The sequence below is a fragment of the Cervus canadensis genome, chromosome 10 (assembly GCF_019320065.1).
Source record: "Cervus canadensis isolate Bull #8, Minnesota chromosome 10, ASM1932006v1, whole genome shotgun sequence".
NCBI classification, from domain to species: Eukaryota; Metazoa; Chordata; class Mammalia; order Artiodactyla; family Cervidae; genus Cervus; species Cervus canadensis.
The window spans coordinates 57852955-57879007 of NC_057395.1; the positions used below are offsets into that span (position 1 = coordinate 57852955).

General features: G+C 50.9%; 1 protein-coding gene across 1 annotated transcript in view; it reads left to right on the plus strand.

Annotated features, from left to right (window-relative positions):
* The window catches only part of BMP7 (bone morphogenetic protein 7), an 85380-nt gene that overhangs the window by 42829 nt on the left and 16498 nt on the right, over nt 1-26053 (plus strand). Inside the window, exon 3 of the mRNA XM_043480157.1 lies at nt 14670-14818. Coding sequence (XP_043336092.1) covers nt 14670-14818 — 149 coding nt within the window. The remainder of the gene's footprint in view (nt 1-14669; nt 14819-26053) is intronic.

The following is a 26053-nucleotide window of genomic DNA, read 5'->3' on the forward strand; positions in this document are numbered from 1 at the left end:
CTGTCCCTGATCATATCTGGTTTTCCTGCTTGGCTGGTGGATACACACATCCCTTTCTCTTCATGGCAATCCTAGGAATTGGGTAATAGGAGGGAAACATTTTCTGCACAAGGAAACTGAGGCCGAGAAGACAAAAGAGCTGCCCTGCTTGTCTCAGAGATGCTGTCTGGACAGTCAGTGAAGACCAGGGGCTTGGGATTCGCATGGACTTGGGCGACTCATGAGCCCCCATGAGCCTCACTGGGCCTCAGTCAAGATCTGAGTGGGAGTGTTGAGACTATCGTGGTGGCCTGAGAGCAGAGCCAGGTACGAACTCTCCATGAGGACAGGCATCTGGTGTGCTTTGCTCACTGTTCCATCTTTTGTGCTTGGAACCTGGCGTACAGCAGGACACATAGGCATGAATGGAGCTAGAGGGATCTAGCCTCCTAGCCGTGGGCTTCCTGAATGGACTAATGGTAGCAACCTTTTTCACGAGGAGTCTTAGCACCAGGCGCAGGGGCTGGCACAAGGCTATGTGAAACAGGTACCTGCTGGCGTCCCTCTCTCACTTCCCGAGCCTCCAGCCTTGGGCTCATCCATCCTCGCAAACCTTCCAGTGCGTTCTCTCTTCCAGAACTGAAACCCGAGAACACCTCTCTTGCAATCTTTCTTCAGCATCTGAGCCCAATTTCCAAAAAGTGAAAATTGCCCATAATTATAATACTTTTCAATCCCAGGGAAGTTTCCCTGTGATGATTATAATTATATTATTTTGAGTTTGTGTGCCAGTGGGTACCCAAGGGTGTGTTGGTTCTTGTTTGCAAGTAGGGGACATGTCAGCCTGTGTGCCCTGGCCCCGGGTTCCCTATGCTGGAATGAATTTTGGAAGAATGGGCTTCAGTATTGGGGGCTGGCTGTATAACTTGATCCCGGTGCTTTAATTCCAAAAGCACTTCATACTTGGACCTCTGCTCGTCTATAGGAGTCTGTTTTTCCAAATGTATTAACATCTGTGTTTCATATCAGGGCCTGTAATTGCTTTAGCCTTTTTGGCAGGAGACAGAGAGAATTAATATTTTTCAATTTGGTCATGAGCGGTCATCTGTAGCTGGGAAGAAAAGTGCCTGCTCAGATGTGAACTCAGCAAGGATGGGAAATGCAGGCTCACCAGGAAAGGGATGTTTTAAAGGAGTCACCGTGACTAAGGAAGCCCTTGGTTATTTCAAGTTCAGGGTGGAAGTTGGCACTTGGGTAGATGCTCAGAGTACTTCCAAACATTGGCTCCTCCTTTGTCTTCCAACTGCCAGCCCGCAACAGCACCATTTTCTTCTTTTCCCTCTATAGTGCCCAGGGCTTTGGGCATTTGGAGGCAATTGGAGGAGCGGATCTTCCCTGGTGGTCCAGTGGTTAAGACTTCGCCCTCCACTGCAGGGGGTATGGTTCAATCCCTGGTCCGGGAGCTAAGATCTTCCACGCATATGCATGTGTGACAAGTTGCTTCAGTCATGTCCGACTCTTTGTGACCCCGGGGGACTGTAGCCTGACAGGCTCCTTTGTCCTGAATTTCCCAGTCAAGAATACTGGAATGGGTTGCCATGTCCTCCTTTAGGGGATCTTCCCCATCCAGGGACTGAACCTGCATCTCTTGCCTCTCCTGCACTGGCAGATGGATTCCTTACCATTGTGCCACCTGGGAAGCCCAACCACGTACATGAGTTTGGTGCATTTGCTATATTTAAGGAACCAATGTTGATGCATTATTATTATGAACTGAAGTCAATAACTGACCCAGATTTTCTTGGCTTTTACTCAGCGTCCTTCTTCTGCTCTAGGACATCACGTGATATTTGGTCATCATGTCTCCTTAGGCACCTCTTGCCTGTGGGTTTCTTATACCTTGCTTTTTCCTGCTGACCTTGACAATCAACCAGCTTTAGACAGAGCATTTAATCATAATCCTCTGCTACTGTTGCTTGTCTGTCTCAACCTTACCTCTTTCAAAATCCAACTTGACACCCATATCCTCCAAACCTGCACACAGGTGGTCAAGATTGCCGGGTCCTCAGCCTGTGGCCTCTGGGGCCTTCGACCGTTGCACCTCTGGTGCCTGACACACATCCTGTGGTTCCTCTTCTTGAGTGAAAACTCAAGATGATGAGATGATGAGAGCCTTTAAGGGAGTAGGATTTTAAATTTTGGGGGCTCTTCCTCAGAGCCTAGTTAGGGACTTTTTAAAGATGACACTTGGGTTCAAAAGCAGATGTCTCATTTCCCCTTGATGCTGTGGGTAAGGGATTTGGGCTCAATCTTTGGCTCCAGGGTTGGGTCCACAGGCTGGGGGAATGGGGGTGCGGGGTGGTTTGTGAGTCAGGTTTTCAGGTGGGATAAGGGTTCAAAGGAGCAGCTCCCAGAGAAGCCAGTCCTTGTTGAAGGAAGAAGAATGGGGTGTCTCCTTGGAGAGCATCTTCCAGCAGAGCCCTTGGAGAACGTCTCCCAGCATTACACATGAAGGGCGGGTTTCCCTCACATGTCAGTTGGTAAAGAATCTGCCTGCAATGCAGGAGACCCCGATTCAATTCCTGGGTTGGGAAGAGCCCCTGGAGAAGGGAAAGGCTACCCACTCCAGTATTCTTGGGCTTCCCCTTGTGGCTCAGCTGGTAAAGAACCTGTCTGCAGTGAGGGAGACCTGAGTTCAATCCCTGGGTTGGGAAGATCCCCTGGAGAAGGGAAAGGCTACCCACTGCAGTATTCTGGCCTGAAGAGTTTCATGGACTGTACAGCCCATGGGGTCACAAAAAGTCGGACATGACTGAGAGACCTTTACATGTGCAGGGGTCGGGGCACATCCCTCCTCCTTCCTAGGAGAAGAATCCATGAGGTCCGTAGTCTTGATTCCTGTAAGAGGGACCGCCCACTGGCTTCCCCTTCATCCCTGGGTCTTCTCTCCAAGGCCCCACGCCCACAGGCGCCCCTACAGATCATCACGGGGACGGAGTTCCTGGCTGCCCAGGATGGGCACACCTGCTGTGTTGACCTCGCCAGCTGTGACCTGGGACAAGGCCTCCATCCTTCCTCCCTGTGACGGCTGGCTGGAGCCACAGTCTAGACACTTCTGCTCAGCACTGCCCTCTCCTGCCCCAGGGCTTTCTCTGACCCCAGGATGCATGCAACCCACTGTAGAGTCAAGCCCCTGGAGCATCCTTCCGTCACAGGTGGGCAAGGGCAAGTGGATATTGACTCTCGCCTCCTCATGCCCCAGGAAGTAGCATGCAGAGCTGTGTTCAGACAGCATCCGGGGGGCCTGGCAGGTGTGAGCCCCAGATGCCCACAGCTCCATATTTTGACCTCTTCCCATCCCTGCCACACTTCCCACCCCCTTCCTGGTGGTTCCTGGGGTCACTTCTCAGACAAACCACTTGCATTCAAGCCTTTGACTCAGGATCTTCTCCTGAAAGAAAGAAAGAAAGTGAAATTGCTCAGTCGTGTCTGACTCTTTGTGACCCCATGGATTATAGCCTACCAGGCTCTTCTGTCCATGGGGTTTTCCAGACAAGCATACTGGAGTGGGTTGCCATTTCCTTCTCCAGGGGATCTTCCCAACCTAGAGATCGAACCCGGGTCTCCCGCATTGTGGGCAGACGCTTTACCATTTATCTTCTCCTAGGGGAGGGACAAAATATAACAGAGGACAAGTGTGCCTACCTGGTGAGGCTGGCAGGGGTGCAATGGCATAAGGCACGTGTGATACCGGGTACAGCGGGGGTGTCCTCAGGGGGTGTCCTGCCTGCTCCCTGTCACCTCTCTGCTTTGAGGAGCCGTAGTCTCAGCACCCCTCCCTCCTCTACATCGGGCTATTCGGATCTGGTCTTTGTTTTTGAAAACCTGGACTGTGGTCCTCACAACACTTGCTCTGTCTGCAAACTCCATTGCTGAGTTCATTTCCTTTTTCCCAGCTTCTCTTAACTTTTTTGCGTCTGGGTTTGGAATCTTAAAACAGCCTGTGGTTCTTTTTTTTTTTTTGGAAAAAAAAAAAGGTAGGAAAGATGACCCAATATGAGTGTGTTTGTTTATTCCTTGAGTGTGTGCGTGAAGGAGGCTGAATTTACCTTGTGCTATTTCGGGCTGGAGCTGGAGGCTGGAGGAAATGGAGCAACCGGGGAAAGTCTAGAAAGATGAGTCGTCTCGCCCGCCCACCCCCGGGATGCCAGACGCAGGCAGCTGCCTGGCGCGTGGGATTTCCCGTCTCAGAGCTCCACGACATGCCCCACAAGGCCTGGTTGTTCTGGGAGCACCCAGGGGCCTTCATGTCTCACCTCCGAGCTCTGAAATCCCCAGCATAGCTCACTTCTCAGTGTTTGGTTTCTTTAGGGATCATACCCAGGGTGAACAGAATTCCAGACCACCAGTTTTCTGGGAATTCTGTGGCCCAAAGCCTGGAATCTTAAATAAGCAGGAACAAGAGTTGGGTCCCAAAGTAAACTGGAGGTTGACTTTCTTCCTAGTCGAGGTCCCCTGCCCGTCTGTGTCCTCTGGGTTTCTCCTGACAACATGCAGATCAAGGAACTGACCTTGACCAAGGAAGGGCTGAGGGCACAGACGTGGGGGAGGTGAAGCCTAGGCGGCCAGGCAGCCTCCACCTGGGGTGGGCAACTACCCAGGCAGGCCCCGTGCAAGGTGGGGGCCATGGAGGTGCCCGGGCACGGACCAGCCTGTGTGCCCAGGCAGCCTGGTGCCCATGAGCTGGAATAGGACTCCCGGTGGGTGTGGAGTGGATGGTGGGTCTCTGGAGTCTCTGGAGGCACCTGTGTGGGTGCATGCTCAGTTGCTCAGTCGTGTCCGACCCTTTGCGACCCCATGGACTGTAGCCTACCAGGCTTCTCTGTCCATGGAATTTCCGGCACAATAATACTAGAGTGAGTTGCCGTTTCCTCCTTCAGGGGATCTTCCCGACCCAGGAATCAAGCCCGTGTCTCCTTCACTGCAGGCGGATTCTTTACTGATTTCCCACAAGAGAAGCCCAGAGGCACTCAAATCATTAGAAACAACATTCACTCTTCCTTTTTTTTTTAGTAACATAAAACTACAGAAAGTGACACCAGAAACCCTCCTTGCCTGAAAAGAAACTCCGATTAGCAGCACATTCATTCAAAGTTCTTTGAGACCTACTGTGTGCTGTGTTGGTTGCTAGATCCTGGGGCTCCAGCAGAGGTGAGCAAAGCAGGACTGGTTCCTGCCGCTGAGAAGCTTACAGTGTGTTGGGGTGAGAGGAAAACCTGAGACCCAGACGAGCACATTTCAGCTCCAACCTGAGTGCTGGAAAGGAGAGGATGTGAGACCGGATGAGGATGCGGCCATCAGGCAGGAGCCTCCCTGGGGGGTTGCAGGGTGTCCAGGTGTGACAGGGGTAAAAGGACAGGGAACAGTGTTCCAGGCAGTGGGAACAGCATGGACCATGGCCTGGAGTGGGTGGAGTCTGGCCCAGATGAAAGCTTGAAAGGAGGCTGGGGTGGCTGGAGCCCTGGGGGGCGGACAGAAGAACACTGGGGTGGGAGCAGGAGTTGGAGGGCCACGGGGACCAGACCCCCCCCCCCAGAGCCTATAGGAAGGGTGACAAAATGCCCCCCTGTGCCCACCTGGAGTTAACAGTACCTCCTTTCTCTCCCCAGTGTTTCCCAGTTTAGGAACATCCTCTCCTTTTTCATGAAACACAGTGGGGAATTCGGCTTTTTTATTCTAAGAGCTAATAAAGGGCTTAGGGCAGGGTGGTGATCTGTTCAGAATGGAGGTTCTGAAGGCCCAGCAAGGCTACTGGGGATGGAAGCAGGGAGGGACCAGAAGGGTGGAAAGAGGATGCTGAGGTTCCTCTAAGTGGCTGCTCTCCCTCCAGCCCAGGAGCTCCGTAAGCTCCCCTGAGCCTCATTCTCCTGCCTGTGAAAGGGGCCAACAGGACTTGCCTCTTAGGTATTATGGGGTTCAATGGGCCGTTTCCACGCCAGGCCTGTTCTAAGTCTACCGCCTCTTGGAGGGGCAGAGCAGTGTGGTTGTGAGTGAGCTCTGCTGTACCCTAGAGCCTTGAGCCTTCAGCTCTGTGCAGGCACCTCAACTATACTATCTCAGTTAATGCATCCTTAGAATAGTCCTCATCATTATCCCCACTTTACAAACAAAAGAGCCTTCCCAGGGTCACTCTGTGGTGATTTGATTTCAACTTTCCTAGGACCCAAAGCCTTACGCCAGATTCCTACATCCCTGACCTCCTCAGAGTATGATCTACCCTGGGGAGAATCTTGAGCTCCACTTAGATCTCCTGGCTATTTTCTCCAGCTGGTAGCTATATCCCATTGTTAGTTCCAGTCCTCATTGCTCTCCACCACAGGCCCCCATGATCTGCATGTGTACGTAAGTTCAGAGCCTCTGCAAGCACTCTCCATGGCGAGAGGAGACAGTGCTTTGCAGCAGGATCTCTCAGTTCAGTCGCTCAGTCATTCCAACTCTTTGCCACCCCATGGACTGCAGCACACCAGGCTTCCCTGTTCATCACCAATTCCCAGAGCTTGCTCAAACTCATGTTCATTGAGTTGATGATACCATCCAACCATCTCATCCTCTGTCGTCCCATTCTCCTGCCTTCAGTCTTTCCAGCATCAGGGTCTTTTCCGGTGACTCAGTTCTTCCCATCAGGTGGCCAAAGTATTGGAGTTTCAGCTTCAGCATCAGTCCTTCCAATGAATATTCAGGACTGGTTTCCTTTAGGATTGACTGGTTTGATCTCCTTGCAGTCCAAGAGACTCTCAAGAGTCCCCTCCAACACCACAGTTCAAAAACATCAATTCTTCAGCGCTCAGCTTTCTTTATAGTCCCAAGAAGTGTATATAGTTTGTTTATAGTCAGGGATCTCTCAGAGCCTTTAAAGAGCTGATGTGCATCGTGAAATCTCTTAGTGCTTTCTGGTGCTTTCTTTTGGTGCTTTCTGGTCTTATTTGAATACAGAACTTTGTGATCTTCAGCCTGTTCATTTTCCTCTCTCGATACTTTATTTGTGGGAGACAGTTTCTGAGAGCTTGGCAAACTGCAAACCCTTCCTCTTGCAAATGGGGCAACGGAGACCCAGACCTTAATGGCTGCTGATCTGCATCCTGACTTTGATAACATAGGCCTCTTGGGCTCTGGGAAGGAGTGTTCTTGACCCTCCTGTGAATGCCCTGGTTAGGTGGATGGGGAAGGGAAAAGAGGAGGGAGACAGACAGACAGACAGACAGTCCTGGGGTGGGGAAGCTGTGGGCTGGTGACTCGTGCTCTGGCTGCGGGAGGATATTGTGCTTTAGTGTGTGTATTTTTCCACCTTTCTCCCCAAATGACTTAATTTTAGGCTTCCTGGATAGGCGCAGCCTTAAGAAAAAAAAAAGTTTAAAAAAAGCCTTGGACCTCCCTGACTTCATCTTCCCGTCCTGGGGTCACCAGGGACTGTCTGGGTGACTTGGAAGAAAGATGGGGCATTCCCTGAAGCCCAGTGGGGTGCTGGGATCTGGGCTGGGTCCTCCCTTGCCTGGAGGGGCACTCCCAGGACCGAGAGCCTCAGGGCGGCCACGCCCCACTTCCTCTGTGGGCTCCTTTGATCTCCTTCCCCGCTTCCCTGCAGGGCTGGTGTTTGCCGGCTGGGCTGACTCCAGGTGCATGGTGGCGGGGCTGCTGCCTTCCCAGCCTGACTCATCCTTAGCAGCGCCATGGCCTGCTGCCCCTCCATGACATCGAGTTAGTCTGGGAAAGCTCTGGCCTCTCCATCGCTCACTGCCTTCTGAGGAGTGTTCTCGAGGCCCAGAAACCATTTACAACACGCAAGGTTTTAAAAGTAAAATGTCCAGCCCTGCAGTTTCCCAAAGAGCCATAGGGTGAGGGTGAGGATGAGGATCAGAGCAGGGCTGAGGGAGAGTCTATGTTCTGTGCTTAGTTGCTCGGCCGTGTCTGACTCTTTGTGAACCCCACGGACTATAGCCCGCCAGGCTCCTCTGTCCATGGGGTTCTCCAGACAAGAATACTGGAGTGGGGATCTTCCCAACCCAGGGATCAAACCTGAGTTTCCTGCATTGGCAGGTAGATTCTTTACCACTGAGCCACCTCGGAAGCCTTAGGGAGAGTCTACCCAAAGCCAATTGTTTCCATTCCCTGCTTAAAACTCTTGCCAGCCGCCCAGCTCTCCCAGCATCGGAACCTTCCTGTGGCCAGAGGCCACCCTGCAGGTTCGTGCCACCGCCCACCCCTGTGCTTACCAAGCTCCCGCACCCCCTCCACGGTTGCCTCTCTCAGGAGATTTTGCACATTCTGTTCCCTCTGTTGGAACACACTTCCTGCCCTGGGCTACATCAGCCCTGCTCACCCTTCTGGCCTCCCTCAGGAGACACTTTTCAAGGAATGACCTCCCTGGACAGCCTTATCCCTCAAATCTGATGCTTTCCTTTGTCTTGCTCACCCTGAGGGTCCTTCCTCAGGGTTTACTTGTCCTCAGGTGGGATGTACTCACAGCCCCTGGACCATAGTTCGTGCTCCTGCCTACAGAGCCCAGGGGCCAGAGGAATCCTCAGGCTTCCCATCCAGCCAGTTTCAGGCTTGTGTTCCCAGGAGCTAAGTGTGTGCAAAGTGTTAATGATTTCTCCGAGGCCCTGGTCGGAGCGGTTGGCATCTTGCATCCTGCGTGGGGTTCTACTGCTCCAGAAATGGGTCGTGGGCGAAGGCCCTCCTTGAGATCACAGTCTCTAAATAGTCTCTAAGGAACCACAGGGCAGAAAAAAAAAAGCCGGGAAGGGGCAGAAAGAAAAGGACTTTCCACCTTCCCACGCTGGAGATTTTAAAATACCCACTTTTCCGTCATGGTAGGACTTTCCAGAGGGAGGTGGGTTGAGATGCTGGAAACTGGGTCAGGTGATGGCATGGGCTTCCTCCTGCTTCCCCCTGTGGGTTAGATTTCAGCTCTCTCCTGGGTGTCCCTGGGAGGGGGAGCCTGCAAGCCCCAGCAGTACTCTGACCCCAGTGAAAAGTGAAGGTGTTAGGTACGCAGTCGTTTCAGACTCTTTATGACCCCAAGGACCATAGCCTGCCAGGCTCCTCTGTCCATGGAATTCTCCAGGCAAGAAAACTGGAGTGGATTGCCATTCTCTTCTCCAGGGGATCTTCCTGACCCAGGAATCGAACTCAGATCTCCTGTATGACAACCAGACTCTTTGCCATCTGAGCCATCAGGGAAGTCCATGCTGTCCCCAGGCCAGTGGTTAAATATTGACACCCCTCCCCACCACAGAATTGGGATCACTGGTGGTTTGTGCCTCACACAGAGCAAGGATTTGGGGGAGCCTGGGTTTCGGGAAGGGAGAAGTCTGCTTTTGGGGTCTCCTGATGTTTCTTTCATTGGAAGGTTAAGTTTGTTCCCCAGCCCGGCTGCCTCTGTGAGCCTGGAGGAGTGGGCAGAACTGTCCCCACCCCAAAGAGGAGGTGAAGCCAGGCCAGCCACCGTGCCGGGGTTTGCTCCACTGACCCAGTAAAACATGGAAATATGCAAACTCGTACTGTCTCACTTCTTTCAGAAACAGATGGTGCTTGCTGACTTGAGCCAATGTTGATGTGTGTGTAGAGGAGAGAAACACCCTTCAGAAGGAACTGTTGCTGCAGCTCTGGAGAATTTGTGTTTAGGTTCCCTACATATAGGTGTGTCAGCTTAGAAAAAGTTGTTAGCACCATGACATTGTGCTCTATATTTTGAACTTAGCTTGGCTTTATTCACTTTTTAAAATATGGCTTCACTGAGATATAATTCACATACTGTCATCCAGTCAACCTTGTAAAACGTATTATTCATTAGTTTTTAGTATATTCAGAGATGTGCTGTTTAAGGGGCTTTCCCGGTGGTTCAGTAGTAAAAAATTCGCCTGCCAATGCAGGAGACACAGGTGACGCTAGTTCGATCCCTGGGTCAGGAAGATTCCCTGGAGTAGGAAATGACAACCCACTCCAGTGTCTTGCCTGGAGAATTCTTGGACAGAGGAACCTGGCGGGCTACAGCCCATGGGGTTGCAAAGAGCTGGATAGGACTTAGCGACTAAACAGCAAACAGCAGTGGCTAATGAGGTTGACCCTCTGTTTGTGTCTTTACTGGCCATTTGTGTATCTTTAAAGACATGTCTGTTCAAATTGGCCTTCTCCATCTTTGGAATCAGGCTAGCTTTACAATACAGCTTCTCAATTTGCCTGTTGGGTTTTCTTGACCAGTTTGTATACGAAGCAATTTTCTCTTTTAATAATTTGGTGAACTTGGTAAAAATACATATCAAACCATCTGGATGTGGATTGGGGAAGGTGTTTTACTCCTATTTCAATTCACTAGTACATATTGAGTAACTTGACTCAAATTTTCTATTTCTTTTTTTCTTAACCAATGTTAGCATATTATATTTTCCCAGAAATTTGCAAATTACACATCCTGTTTATGACACCTTCTTACTTAATACCTTATATCCCCCTTGTCAACAAGTACATCCTTTGATGGAGCTGTGAAGAGCTCGGATGTGCTCTCTGTTTTCACATGTCTGTCCCTCTCAGTAGATGGTTGGTTGTCCGTTTTTCTGTTCTGAACAGTGTGACTGTTGTTTGGGTTCTATCTCTGTGGTGAACAAGCCACCCACAACGCAGTGGCTAGAACAACAATCGTTTAATTGCTCAGGAATTTGGGCAGGGCTCAGCCGGGCAGTTTTTCTACTCTTGGTAGTGTCTGTTGCAGTCCCCAGTGAAGCTGGGAGCTTGGCTGGGGCCGGAATGCCCTAGATGCAGCTCCCGTGAGGGCAGGTTTGGTTTCTCTCTTTCTCCCTTCGTAGACGCTCCCGCTCCACAGCCTCTGCCCTGTTCCCCTTCTGTGCCTTCTCTCTCCCCAATAGAGGAGTCAGGGTTGCCAGTCCAGTGGGCAGCAGAGCAGATCCGAGAAGCCTGTTGCGTTCTTGCCCTGGACATGGCAGGGCCTCCTTCCCACTGGTCCACAGCGAGTCAGATGGTCACTGCAGATGTGAGAGGTGTGAGCAGACTTCCCAATTTACGAGAGCGCTGCACATGGGGAGGGAGAGGAGGAATTGTTGATGGCATGTTTGCAGACAATGCACGACTGTGAACATCCTGATACACTTTGATGAATGTTGGTGTCAAAGGTGAACGTTGTTTGAGTGGATATGTGGTCTATTGTTCTGGGGATCTTAGGAAATCACATAAGGACTGGGACCAGGATAAAGTCCCCATCCTAGAATTTCTTGCTGTCTAGCAGGGACTGTGCACCAACACTGGCATGACTTGGAGTAACTATAGCAATGCTCCAAGAGCCTTGGGAGTTTGTCCTTAGAGTAGTCTTCCCTCAGCTCCCTCACCTGCTGCAGGAGAGGGCATTCTGGCCATTTTACAGAGGAGGAAACTGAGTCTCTGCAATCAGCTGGCTTGCCCTACTTGCTTCCTGCATTCCCTGCTGCCTGGACTTCATCCCACGCCCCTTCTGTAATATTTTCTCTGCTCCCCACAATGTTGTGACAATAACATGCATCGTGCAGAACTGAACAACCTCCTGATCTCTTGCCCCTTGGTGAGAGGGTGAGTTAAGGAGGTGACGAGGCTTAAGTGCCCAAGTCCTCAGGTCACGCTTCCAGCACTGTGTCCTGGTTCTCTCACTTATAAGGTTAATCAATGTGGACTTTTGGCCTCCCCTCACTAAACCTCACTCTACTCGGGTATAAAATGGGAACAATAACCTGATTGTTGGAGATCAGGGAGCTGGTGCACAGAACGCACCTAGATTCTCAGCAGTGACAAAGGGGAGAGAGGGCATTTAGGTTCCCTGAAGTCCAGGTGGCATTAGTGGCAAAGAATCCGCCTGCCAGTTGAGGAGCTGTTAAAGACATGAGTTCAGCCCTTGGGTTGGGAAGATCTCCTGGAGAAGGGCATGGCAACCCACTCCAGTATTCTTGCCTAGAGACTTCCATGGACAGAGGAGCCTGATGGGCCACTGTCCACGGGGTTGCAAAGTGTCAGACAGGACTGAGGTGACTTGGCACACACAGGGTCCCCACCCTGACTGTCCAAGTTCTGCTCTCACCTGGGCTGAGTCAGGGGGGTCGGTGTGTTCATGGTGAATACACATGTCACAAAGGGCTTGTTCCTTCCTCCTGGTGGAAGAGCCATTGTGTTCTAATAAGATGCTCCAGGTGGTGTCGAGAAATTCGCACTTTCCCAGCCATCTGTCTGGACATGGATGCTGAGTGATTTCTTGCTTGTCCCGTTCATGGGGCCAACCTGGGACTGAGCCCTCTGTCTCAAAGCGGAGCCTGTGTGAGCACCCCACTCTCCCGCCTCGACAGGGCTGTCCTGTCCCAATGCCTTCCATGAAGGCTTGGCTCTTCCCAGCAAGGCTGGAACACAAGGCGAACCAGGACTCAGGGGAGGGAGACTGCGCTCGCATGCACGTTGATTCACAATGAGTCAACACTCGCCTGTAACATCTGGCCCTCAGTGTCCCGGCTGTAATAAGAGAACGTTTAGTATCGTTTGGCAAAGCGTTCTCTCTCCAGAGGTCTGAATCTGTTCCCTGAGTTACTATTCATTGTTTTACTGCCCATCAGGGCCTATCCGGATATCTGGTCACATTTTCCTGCAAATAACAATTTTCTGGCAAAGTCGCCACCCAGGTTGATGACTTCTGTGCTGCGGTGTGGAGGTTTCCTGCTGGGGCCCTGGGAGCCTGAGCGAGTGAGGGGGTTGTTTCGGAGTGTGTTTCTTCTCTCATCTGTTAATTGTTGAGAGCAGTGAGCTGGTTCGTTGACAGTCTTGATAACTCTCCATAGCTAGGAAAGCCATCAAGGCAAATTGGAGATGAAGACAGTGGAAATTCTCATTTGGAATCTGTGTGAACATCCTTCTCCAAGTCAGTTTTGAAGGTACATCTGAAAGGGCCCCCGGGAAAAAAATAGAAGTAAATGGGTCACAGAAGACTGTCTCCTTATCTTAATTCAGTTTGGCTGTGAAAGTTGAACAGCATCCTCAAAATGTTCTGTGGCTGTAAAAAGTCTTCCTTGCTCCTCTGATCTCTCTGTATTACAGAGGCAGTGAGTGTCCTACAGTCACAAGAGACTGTGGTTTGGCTGGCTAAGAGACAAGGCACCGTCTTGTCTTGTGGCTCTGCTTCTTGTCCATGAGCTCGCAAGTCGGGTCTCAATCACATGCATGGTGGTGGTGGTTTAGTTGCTCAGTCGTGTCTGGTTCCTTGCAGCCCTGTGGATGGTAGCCTGCCAGGCTCCTCTGTCCATGGCATTTCCCAGGCAAGAATACTGGAGTGGGTTGCCATTTCCTTCTTCAAGGGATCTTTCTGACCCAGGGATTGAACCTGGGTCTCCTCCATTGCAGGCAGATTCTTTACCAACTGAGCCATGTAATTTCCCAGGAAAATTAGATTCCCCCCAGTGTGAAAAAGATTGTCAATACCTTGGAGCAGGAACTGGTTGGATGCTGTTCATCACTGTACCCACTGCCTGGTACAGTATAGGGGCTCAGATGTACTAACTGACTGTCAAAGGACTCAAAATATTTGTTTTGAATTCTTATAATTGAAAGTTGCAAAAGGGACATTATGATATCTTATATACTAGAATTCTACTATCTAGGAATGTAAAAATGCATTCATCCATCCATCCATCTTTCTTCTATTTATCCATCATTCACCATCATCCATCCTTTCATCCATCTTCCATCTATCCAATCCACCATCCATCTTCATCCATTCTCCCTCCATCTGTACGAGGTCAATTGTGGTTTTAACCATTTTGCTACTACAAGTCTGAGGAAGAGAATTAAAGTACTCCCTCTACTAATGATGTTAGTCTGGGGGTCCACTTCCTAATGCTTGGTGGCCTCATGAAGAAATTATATGGTGTGGAAATGAGGAGCATCTCTGCACTGGTGCTCAGCTGCCAGGGCTGAAGCCCCTAGTCTAGCATCTTCCTGGCTAAGTGACCTTGGGCAAGTCATGGTTTTATCATGGATCCATCAGAGATGGTAATACCCCCACAATTTAGTGTTGTAAGAACTGAACGAGACAACATGTGTAGAGCCCTTGGGACAGTGCCTGGCAGGTGGTGAATAAGTGAACAAGGGTGAACTTCTGTTCCCCTGAGACTTCTAGCATCATGGAGATGGTGAGATTCCTGCCTTGCTGTGCTCTGTCCCACTGGTATCCCCTCAACATAGTCGTTGTTGTTCATTCACTCAGGCGTGTCTGATTCTCTGCGATCCCATGGATTGTAGCACACCAGGCTTCCCTGTCTTTCACCGTCCCCCGGAGCTTGCTCAAACCCATGTCCGTTGAGTCAGTGATGCCATCCAACTGTCTCATCCTCTGTCACCCTCAACAAATCTGAAGGGCACGTCTGTCTCGTAGCAGCTGCTTGTCTCCTGTGTGTCTCTTTACCCCCGTTCTGCACTCTGTCTCCCATCAGGGGTCTCCATGGCTGGATCTTGGTCGGATGAACGCACTTTGTCGGGGGAGGGACTGGCGGACCTCCTGCCAGCTCCCCCACTCACAAAGTCCTCCCATGCACCAGTGGCTGACTGGCTGATGGGGGCGACCGAGCCACGACCTGCTGACCTGGAGCCTGCGTCTCTCTCCTCTCTTGCAGGGAGTCCGACCTGTTCCTGCTCGACAGCCGCACCCTCTGGGCCTCAGAGGAGGGCTGGCTCGTTTTTGACATCACGGCCACCAGCAACCACTGGGTGGTCAACCCGCGGCACAACCTGGGCCTGCAGTTGTCGGTAGAGACTCTGGACGGTAAGTCCCTGGCCAGCACCCCAGCTCATGCCGATGCAGCCCGCAACTGTAGATCCCGGGGGGATCTCAACTCATGTCTATTAGGACCAAGTTTCCTCTGCTCCCTCCCTCATCAGCACTTCCTGTCCAGCCTTCTAATACAAATAAAAGCAGTCCCTACCCCTTTTTCATATGGCATTTATACTGTTGGCCAAAGCTGGGTTGGGTAAGGCCTCACTGCTCCAAGTGTGGCTCCAGAGCAGCACAGGTTGCCCCCCCACCGCCCCGCCATTAGAAACGCACTCTCTGGTCCATCCCAGGCCTGCCCTATCTGAACCTGCACTTCAGCTGAGCCCCTAGTGATGCTCGCACATGCAACATCTGAGCTGTGTTGATGCAGGACCCTCAAACTCAGGACACAGGACGTCCTGGGATATCCTAGGCTGTGTAGGATGTTTCATGGTATCCCTGGCCTCTCCCCACTAGAAGCCAGTAGCCTCTCCCACTTGTGACATGAAAAATGTCTCCAGACATTGTCAGATGTCCCCTGCAGGGCAAAATCACCCCAGTGAAGGACACTGCACTGGTGTGAGGCCTGAACCCCCTTCCAAGAGACTGAATGTAGTGCCGAATCCTGAATACTTGGAGAACCTACTGTTTGCCCTCCCCCAGCACCTCTCCCACATGCCATGGCCATGTTTTCTGAGAAGGGCAGACAGGGAGGCAAGTGGAACAGTAGGGTCCGGCTGTGCCAATTTCTCCTTCTGCAAAGTCTATTTCTTATGAAGTGGGGGTGGTTTTAGGATGTGTGACGTCTTCCTTACACCAGTTTAAAAAAATTTATATTTCAGTATGTTATGTTGTGTTAGTTACTCAGCTGTGTCTGACTCTTCTGTGACCCCCATGGACTGTAACCCAGCAGGCTCCTCTGTCCATGGGATTCTCCAGACGAGAATACTAGAGTGGGTTGCCATGCCCTTTTCTAGGCGATCTTCCCGACCCAGGGATCGAACCTGGGTCTTCAGCATTGCAGGAGGATTCTTTACCATCTGAGACACTAGGGATGCCCATATTTTAGTACAGGTATTAACAATGCATGTTCCAGGCTCAAAGTTTAAGTTCCAGATGTGTGCAACACTGAATAGTTTCCCTCTGACGTCCTTCCTCCAATTGCTGTGTTCCGCCTCCCAGAAGCAGCTATGTCCGAGTTATTGGGTACTTCCCTTGTGACTCAGCTGCAATGCGGGAGACCTGGGTTCGATCCCTGGGTTGGGAAGATCACCTGGAGAAGGGAAAGACTACCCACTCCAGTATTCTGGCCTGGAGATTTCCATGGACTGTATAGTCCATGGGGTTGCAAGGAGTTGGACATGACTGAGCTACTTTCATTTCTTTTCAAGGATGCCTTCTGGGTATCTAAGCCATTAAATGTATAGAGTCTGCTTTTTCCTCCCCACCCCTCCCCCCCAAATACTGGCATAGTCTATACAGTGTCCTTCACCTTGCTTTTTTCACCTGACAGTGTATCTCGGAGGCTGGTCTTTTTCCACCATTAAAGAGCTTCCTGTTCTTTAAAGGCTGTTGTGTGTTTGTGTGCACGTGGAGTGAATGTAGCCCTACTTCTCTCTCACTGTGTGACTGTGGACAATTTCCCTAATGTCCCAGAGCCTCCGTTCCTCATCTCCAACACTCAGGTAATGAAAGGGCCTGGGCCACTGGGTTGTTCTGAGGTTGAGTGAGTTAATACAGAAGAGTTTTAAAAATCATGTCCTAAGGTACATAGGAATCCCCTGGGCTTCCTGTGAAAATGCAGATTCTGATTCAGCAGGTCTGGGGCAAAGAGAAGGCTGTGGTCCAAATGCACCCTCCCCCCCAAAGCGATGTAGAGGCTGCTAGTCCCCAGACTGTGCTTTGAGTAGTGAGGGCTGAGAAGAGGACTCAGCTTGTAATACACAGGCCCTAGAAGTTGTTACTACCACCAAAAGTGACTCATCCAGTCCCCCTGTGATGAATGTCTAGAGTTTCCCGTCTTTCACTCTTACAGACAGGGCTGCAGTGCATATGTCCTTAGACCCTTGAGTGAGTGTAACTCTAGGAACAGTTCCTAAACGTGACATTGTCTGCCTGTAGTTTTGATCAGTATTGTCAATTTACCCTCCTGAGAGGTCATTCCATTTGCACGAGGGCACTGGTGCCCCATCTTTGTTGGAACGAAGATGCTCAGTCATTCAGTCGTATCCAACTCTGTGTGGCCCCATGGACTGTAGCCTGCCAGGCTCCTCTGCCGTTGGAATTTTCCGGGCAAGAATACTGGTGTGGTATATCCTCCTCCAGGGGATCTTCCCGACCCAGGGATCAAACATGCACCGTAGGCGTATTCTTCACCAGCTCTCAAACTTATCTGTCTTGGCTAATCCGATAGATGACACATGAGATCTCATAGTTTTGCTTTGCTTTTCTCTCCTCTATGCGAGGCTGAGCCCTTCCTCTAAATTTGCTGTTTCTTCCTTGTCCGTCTCCTCTGTCCATTGCTTGCAGAGGGTGTTGAGCATTTTCTGCTTTACATTTTAGGGACATTTTTGTGATCTGAGCTGTAAATATTGTTCCAGTTTTTAGTTTTCCCTTGTACTGTGGTTAATGCTGGGTTTTGTCAAGTAGATTTAGGCAGCGTAGATACATTTTGTAATTTTTTTCTCCAGAATTATCTGTCTATGGTCATGTGCTATATGGGAACAGTCACAGAGTTTAGGGCCACACTTGTCTTCTCTCCAGTCTAGTCTTCCTACTGACAGTTTCCCCCAAGCTTCCCTCCCCCACCAAACCTTCCACTTTCTGTGCCCCTAACACTTTTTAGTGGGGTCCTAGAAGGTACTGTAGTTTCCTATTGTTCTATACCTAATTGGCAAATTATGCACGGTGGACCAAATTCAGCCTCCAGCCTGTTCTGGGGTGCCTGTGAGCTAAGAATAGTTTTCAAATTTTTAAATGGCTGAGAAAAATTTTAAAAAGAAGACTATATTGTGACACCTAAGATTATATGAGATTTACATTTTGGTGTCCATAAATAAAGTTTTAGTGTTCCACAGGCACACTAACTGGTTTATGCATCACCTGAGCCTGCTTGTATGCTATAACAACAGATTTGAGTAGTTGTGACAGGGACACTATGGCTCAGAAAGCTGAAAATATTATTTTCAGAAATGCTGTTTACAGAAGGAGTTTGCCCCGACCAGAATTTCTCAAACTGTGTTCTGTGAAGAATCATGATCAGTTACGTGCAAGAAAGGCTAGGCTGGATGAACTAAGCAGGTTTCACTGCAGGACTTCTCAGAGCCTTTATTTTGCCGATGTCCATTGTGAGTCTCCTGATGGGGTCAATAGCATAGATGAATTCCAAACTTATTTGGCAATAGGTTCATTCAGCTCTTCTTTGTCCTTAAAAGTCCCTGTGGAACATATTGGGGATGGGGCACCCATGAGGCTGAGGGAGACTTGATTGCTCTCTTCAGAGTGACCTTTTCCCTGAACTTACGGATATGGGTTTGACCTGCTAACTTGACCTCAGTGGGTCTGGTGCTCCTCTGTCCTGCCTACCCTTCTGGCTCGGGATAGCTTAGGTTTGGTTTTTCTCTTAAGTGACACTCAACCCAGTATCAAGCCTGCCAACCCCTTTCTCCCCCACACCCAGGGTCTTTGTCCCCCACCTTTTGCCGAGGCTCGGCATTTATTGAGGTGTCACGGCCTGATGGTTAGAGCCTGGGCTCAGGAGCTGGCTAAACTCCCCGGGTTTGAGTCCCAGCTCTGCTGTTTCTAGCCACATGACCCAGGGTGAGTCACTTAATGTCCCTCATCTGGAAAATGGGGTTAATAATAGCTTCCACCTCTCAGGGTGGTTGTGAAGGATTAGATGAGCTCATGCGAGTGAAAAGCTTAATTGCTTAACATGTGGTAGCAGCTAAGCACAAAGTAAGTGCTTTCTGCCATTGTCTCCTATAATCCTCACCATTCCCAGTTGGGTGGATGCTATTATTAGCATCTCCATGGGACAGATGAGGGAATTGAGGCCCCTGAGGGGTGTTGAGTCTCCATATTCCATCAGCTGCCTCCATGCAGGAGGAGTGTAGCCTAGTGGCCACAAGATGATGCCTAGAGTTAGGGTAAGGGTCCGATGCCAGGCCCCTGACTTGCTGCCTCCCCTCCTCCCCTCCTAATGGGGCCCTGGGGCCGGGCATGGATGCTGCCGCCCTGGGACCTGACTTGTCCCGGTGCTGTGCTTGCTGAGGCAGCAAATTTGGTCCAGTTGCCCGAGTCAAGGAAGGCCCACCCACCCACACCATCTGGGAGGGGCAGAGTATTCAGTGGCCAGCTGGACATGTGAGTTTTTGATTCTTTGAAGGGGGGATGAGATAAGAAGTGAGAGAGCCCAGCATTTCTGAGACCACAGGCTCCTGGCTGGGAAACTTTTCCTCCACGGGGTTCCTTCTGCATCAGAATCCCCAGGGTGGCAGGCATATTGAACGTACAGATTCCCAGGCTCCACCCCCCAGACCCTCTGACGGCGAGTCCCTGAAGATGGGCCCAGGAATCTGCCTTTTCTCACAAGCTCCTCAGTAACTTGGGATCTGGCCCAATGATAAGATTCTGGTGAAGTCATGCCCCGTGTTTTGGGGTACACTGTTTATAAGATGGTGCTCAGGCTGGCCACGTCTAAACGTGAGTTCAAACCTTTTCATGTTGGATGCCTACACAGGTGAAAAAAGACCAGCAGGGCCTGCTGGGGAGTCCGTGGATGCTGGGGTCCATGTGATGGGCAGATTAGTGGGCAAATACTTGTGTGCCAGCCCTGTGTGGCCTGTGGAGACAGCCTGGTCCCTGCCCTGGGACCACCTGCTAGCCATAACATGAACTCAGTGAGGGAAGCTGCCTTGGACAGCACCTGGAGAGGACGAGTTCCAGGGCCGTGGCACCCGGGCCCAGCTCCCAGTGCCCCATCTGGGAGGAGAGGGAACGGGGCCCTGAGCTAGGCTTGCAGCGTCTTACAGTGAGCTCACTTTCATCCTTGTGAAGTACAGGGGTTACAGACCTCCTTTCCTGATATTTGGTGCGAGGTGAGGTGAGCCTGGGTCTCTAAATGCTGCCTGAGACCACCCAGGAAGCATGTATCTGTTTCCTCTTCCTCCAGCTGCGGCCCTCCTGTCGGAGAGTGTGCACAGCTGGGGCCTCCGCCAGCCAGCATGTCCTTGCGGGAGAAGCCCATAAACCCCTCTGGGCACCTGGGGCTCATCAGGAACCAAGTGGGGAGCCTCATCTCGTCTCCGAGGATGGGATGCTGCGGGAAGGAGGGCTGGTGTCTGCTGTCCCTCCATGCACAGACGAGGACAGGAAGCCCCTCCCCCGCCCCAGCCACACAGGCTGGGCACCCCCTCCCACCCCGCCAGGGGTGGTGGGAGACGGGGGAGGAGGCCCCCTGAGCGGAGGGAACCCTGGCACTAGAGTGGAGGGCCTGCCAGCTGGCAAGGGGGCTGTCCAGGCGGTGCTGCTGAGACCTGAGCCCTCACTGCCTGCCCGGACCACGGGGTCTCACGCAGGAGCAGAAGGGGGTCAGGCCTGCGGCTCCTGCCTTGACTCCAGGGCCCAGGAGCCTGGTGCTCCAGGGGGTGGCCTCATGTGATCTTGGGAGTTTAGTCCAACCTCCTGATGCCATGTCCCTTGTTCCTCTGGCGTGATTATGACTGGGAGGAAGAAAAGAGTGAATTCGTGTAAAATGCTGAGCCCTGGGCCAGCACGCTCTCGGCGGAATGACGTCACCAGCGACCACACCTGTGGGCAGTGTGTTATTAACAGGCTCCTGCTGGGTGCACAGCTGGCCATCCGGACAGAGCCTGGGACCCTAAAGCGTCTTGGTTTCTGCCTGGCTGTTCTCTCCAAATCCCCTTTCCTGAGAAGAGTTTGAAAAAGGACCCAGAAGACAGTGGGCTTCCCACAGGACTAACTAGAGGAGCCAGTGTCACTGAAATGGCCAGGGGTCCTCCCTCCATTCAAAAATATTAAAAATTAGGTTTATGACCATCTGGGTATAATGATGAATGTAACCCTAGCTGTATTAAAAATGAAAACATTGTCTCCAGCCCTAAAACTCCATGTTTTGTGTTCTGATTTTAAGAGACATTAGAATGTTTTCCTGGGTCCCTAAAAGTACCGTGGGCCTGGCCACGGGGCCCGATGGTCAGCCCAGGACCTGCATGCCAACCTGGGGAGTGATGATGAACCCTCTGAGCCCCAGCACCTGGTGGTCAGAACCAGCTTCCTACAGTCAAGGGCTTTTTGGCCCACATTGAAAACATATTTATTCACTCAACAAACATCTGTGTGGAGCTCTGATGGGCCAGGGGACTATCGCAGACACTGCTCCAGCTTGAACAAGACGAGGTTCTGCTCCCATCCTGAGGACGGCTCAGTGGGGGTTCCTGCATATGGCATTCCTGATATTGTCTCCCATTGCCAAACAGCGGCGCAGTGAATACTGATTTGGACTGGAGACTCTTACATCTTTGCAGACACAGAAGCACCTACTCCTTTGTTCCCAGGACAAGGGCTCCAGCCTCTTGTCCTTACTTACAGGATCCTCCTCCTCTCCCTTGTCTGCTTAAGAAATCACTGACGGCTCAGGAGGGCAGCACTCATCAGCCCCGGCTCCCTGACCCAAGAATATAATCTGAGGGTCTCAGTTCCCCTCTCATACTCTCTCGTAGGGGACCTCCAGCTTCCTGACCTTCCCGGAGCTCCAAGACCAGAAGGGCCCCTTCTTTTCCCACCCACCCACCTCTGCCTTCGGGTGGCAGACTCGGGCTCGTGCTGGACTTCTGTGTGCAGAGAGGGCCTCGGGCTTCTCTCCAGGGCCGCAAGAGTACATATCCCTATTCTTGATCATCCCAGATGGGATCAAATGGGATTGCGAGGCACTTAAAGGATTGAGGGCATATGCCGTGCAAGTGTGGCGCCTGCCGCAGCAGCTGGGGACAGCCCCGGGAGTGAGCTGATCGCCCACGGAGGCTGAGGAGACTAAGCCCCGTCAAGCTGAGGTCGGGGAGCAGTCCACCCGAGGCACAGCTGGCTCCCAGGTGCCTTCGCCCTTGCGATTGCTTCACATCCTGTTTGTTCAGAAGCCAGAGCGAGAGAGCCGAGGAAGAGGCCTTGATGACCGGGAGGCTGGGATGGGTCCTTCCAGGGCTGGTGGGCACTGGCAGCTGGGGTGGCTTTGGGAAATCGGGGCAAGGAGATGTCACAAACATTAACTGTGTTCTCACTGGTCACTTAGGCCTTGGTCCATCAAGAAAAGTGGCTGGAATTAATGTGTTTTGCACAGTGAAGGAGGAGCATTCTTATGCTCTGGGACTCTGAGGGGCACCCAATAGCTGTAGGCCCGGAAAACAAAGAAGCCACAAGAAAATCAAAATGCCCCCTCTGTCTGCAGTTGAGCTGCACCCCATCCTCTCCTGGGTGGCCCATCTTGTGCTTCTCGTCGGCTCCTGGGCTCTTCTGGGCTGGTTGTGCCATTTCTGCTCAGGCCACTGGGACCTGCCAGCCATGGCCTGATGCTCGGCTCATCCCTGGTCCTCAACGCACTTCCCAGAGTCCAACATCCACACCCTTGCCCACCTGGCCCACCTCTTATAAGGACCTCCCCTTCGAGCCTCCATGGATCCCTCCTACTCCTGGAGGCCCCAGAGGTGGTCTGTGTCCATGCCTGGGCAATCTCCTTTCTGCTTTTCCAGCCACTTGCACTCAGCGAAGGCTCAGTGGTCAAGTTTGTAGCCTCCAGTCAGCTTTCTTCATCTGTAAATGGAGTAGCTAGTAGTCAGTGGGTTCCCTGTTGGCTCAGACAGGAAAGAATCAGCCTGCAATGCTGGAGACCCAGGTTCAATCCCTGGGTTGGGAAGATCCCCTGGTATGGCAACCCACTCCAGTATTCTTGCCCAGAGAATCCCCATGGACAGAGAAGCCTGGCGGGCTACAGTCCGTGGGATTGAAAGGAGTCGGACACGACTGAGCGACTAAGCACAGCCCAGCACAGTAGTCAGTAGTCCTGCCAGAGGAGCCGTACGCAGAATGGGCTCTGCACAGCGCCTGGCACGAGGCACGTGCTCAATAATCTGCTGTGAACCAGCAATGGGTAGAACCCACTCTTCCAGGAACTCTTTCCTTGGCAGATAATAGACAGTAAAGGCGTCTTATCTCACGGGGACATTTTATGGTTTTCTTTACAAGTCTAGAATTACATGGATCTGGGTCAATTAGTCCAGAGATCAGCAAACTCTTTCTGTAAAGTGCCAGATGATAAATGTTTTAGTTTTGTGGGTCAGACACTCTCTGTGAGGTTCCTCAACTTGGTCATTAGAGTAGCAGTAAATATATGCGCTAAAGCAGATGGTAAAAGTGTGCATGGATGTGCAAGGCTTTATTCCAGCAAAACTGTATTTGCAAAAAGATGCAGAGGGCTGGATTTGGCCCATGGACTTTAGTTGGCCACCCCTGGTTAGTGTTAGCAGCGGACCCAGCCCTGCCAAGGAAGCAGAACCACTCTGTAGTCTCCCCAGCCTCTCCAAATGGCAGGCAGGATGATGCCAGCCCTGATGGACTCTGAGAGTGTGCAAAGAGTGTGGGGAATGGGCAACACGAAGGATTGCACCTCTGTTTCACATCACAGAAATGAAGATGTAGGTCTACACAAAACCTGTCCTTGAATGTCTCATGACGCTTGTGCTGACCTACGCCGGAGACAGCCCACGTGTCCTTCAGCTGCTGACCGCGTCACCAGACTTCGTGCATCCACACTATGGACTGTGAAACTCATGGCACCATGAGAGCATCTCAGAGACACATGGGTTGAAATCAGCTGGCACAGAAAACTAGGCATGCCTGTATATGAAATATCTAGAAAGTGCAAACCTGTAGGGATGCAAACAGGTCAGTCATTGCTGGAGTCTGGGAGTCAGGGAAGGGAGTGACAAGATAGCAGGCATTTCTCCTCCTTGGCACTGTTGGCATTTTCTGTGTGTTTTTTGGAGTGGAGATGTCCTGTGTGCTGTCGGATGTTTAGCAGCATCTCTGGCCTCCACCCACTCCATGCCAGTAGCATCCTTTGCTCCAAGTTGTAAAAACTGCCGCTGTCCCCTGGAGGGGGCAGACTCACCCCTGGTTGGACGTACTGAGATTAAGTAGCACAAGGGGATTCTTTGGGGTGTGGGCGCTGCCCTGTATCCTGATAGAAGTGATGCTGAGAAGAACCCATACACACATTAAAACCGACCTGTTTACCAAAAGAAGGTCAATTTTTGTTGTTCAGTCACTCAGTCATGTTAGACTCTTTGCAACCCCATGGACTGTTAACACATCAGGCTTCCCTGTCCTTCACCATTTCCCGTCATTTGTTCAGATTCATGTCCATTGAGTCAGTGATGCCATCCAACCATCTCATCCTCTGTTGCCCCCTTCTCCTCCTCCCCTCAACCTTTCCCAGCATCAGGGTCTTTTCCAATGAGTTGGCTCTTCACATCAGGTGGCCAAAATATTGGAGCCTATACATTAATTTGAAAACAAAAATAAAAGAAAAGCCAAAAGGTAGAAACAGAATACCCCATAGACAGGCAAGCCATGAATTCTTCTAAGGATGAAGAAATCAGCAATTGGCAGAGTTGTTACCTACCTGTTGGGTGGGTGGGAGGCCTTCCCACTGTGGTTGTTACAGTCTGTGGCGGGGTCAGTCACCATCACATGCCGGGAAAGGCTTTCTATCTTGACTAAAGGAGCATGTCTTGGCAGATAAAACACAGATGCCTGGTTCAATGTGAATTTCAGATAAACAGCAAATCACTGCATAACATAAGTATGTCCCATGTATTGCAAACATTATTCATTTATTTGAAATTCAAATTTAACTAAGCATCTTGTACTTTTATTTGCAAAATCTGATAACCCCATCCTTGGGCAAATCTTCAGGTTTTTTTTTTTTTCTTCTTCTTTTTTTAAACCTAGTAACTCTTGTCTAGGGCTTCCCAGGTGGCTCAGTAGTAAAGAATTCACCTGTCGATGCAGCAAACACAGGTTTCATCCCTGGGTCGGGAAGATCCTCTGGAGGAGGAAATGGCCTGAAAAATCCCATGGACAGAAGAGCCTGGCAGGCTACAGTTTCTGGGGTCCAAAGAGTTGGACCCCACTGTGTGACTGAGCACGAGCATGAACACTTGTCTAGAATATAAATCCTTTTCAGCTTTCCCAAAGATACAGACCTATGTTAAAATAAGATGTGTCTCTTTTGCCTAGATGAATGTCACCCAGCTCAATCCCTCTGCCTAATACGTTTGGCTTGGCTCTCTATTCAGTGTGGTTTGCCCTGGACATTTAGAGACAAATAAAACAAATACTTGCAAGTGCTAAGTGAAGCCCATATATTGTAACATCATAAAATGAAAAGGAATTCCTCTCCCAGCCAACCCACGCGTCCTCTCCCCCAATATAACCTTTCTCTGCCCTTTGTGGGGATATTAAAACAAAAATAAACTTTATGTATGTACATATCCACATATGTTGGTATATGCTTTAACTTTCTTTGCTCCCTTGTGGAATCACACCGTATCATGTTCTGCCTGTCACTTGGCAGCCCTTCCTTCTGTCGGCCTCATGAGAGCCTAGACCTGTCTTGTTCCTGTCGGAACACCCCTCCACCCCCGGGCACAGAGCTGTGCTGGGCTCGGGACATGTGGGCGCCAGGGATATTTGTAAATAGATGACTGGATTTTTTAGATGGCTGGTTGGTACTCCATGCCGTGGCCCCCATCCAATTGTCCTGCTTTAACAAAGCATCACATCGTCTCCGTGTTGCCTGATTTACTTTCAGGAGAGTATACATAACTGCTGGCTCTCAAAATGCTGGACATTTTGCCTCCCAGGGTACACGTGGCCAGGTCTGCAAACATGTCGGGGATGCATTTTGGGAACAGCCAAGTATGCTGCTAACACATCCTACAATGCCCACGGGAGTGCCCCATAGAACCATCAGCCCAAATGCCCAGTGCTGGGTGGGGAGGCAGCTGTATGTGCAATCACCTTCTTGGTGAATGTGCTTTTTTTCTCCCCAAAGTATGATCCCAACTATCAAATAGGTGCATGGGTAAGAAGAGAAAAGACTAGAAGGAAAGGCTCAAACTACTTACAGAATTACAGACTTAGCAAACTTTGGGGTATGAATTTTGGAAA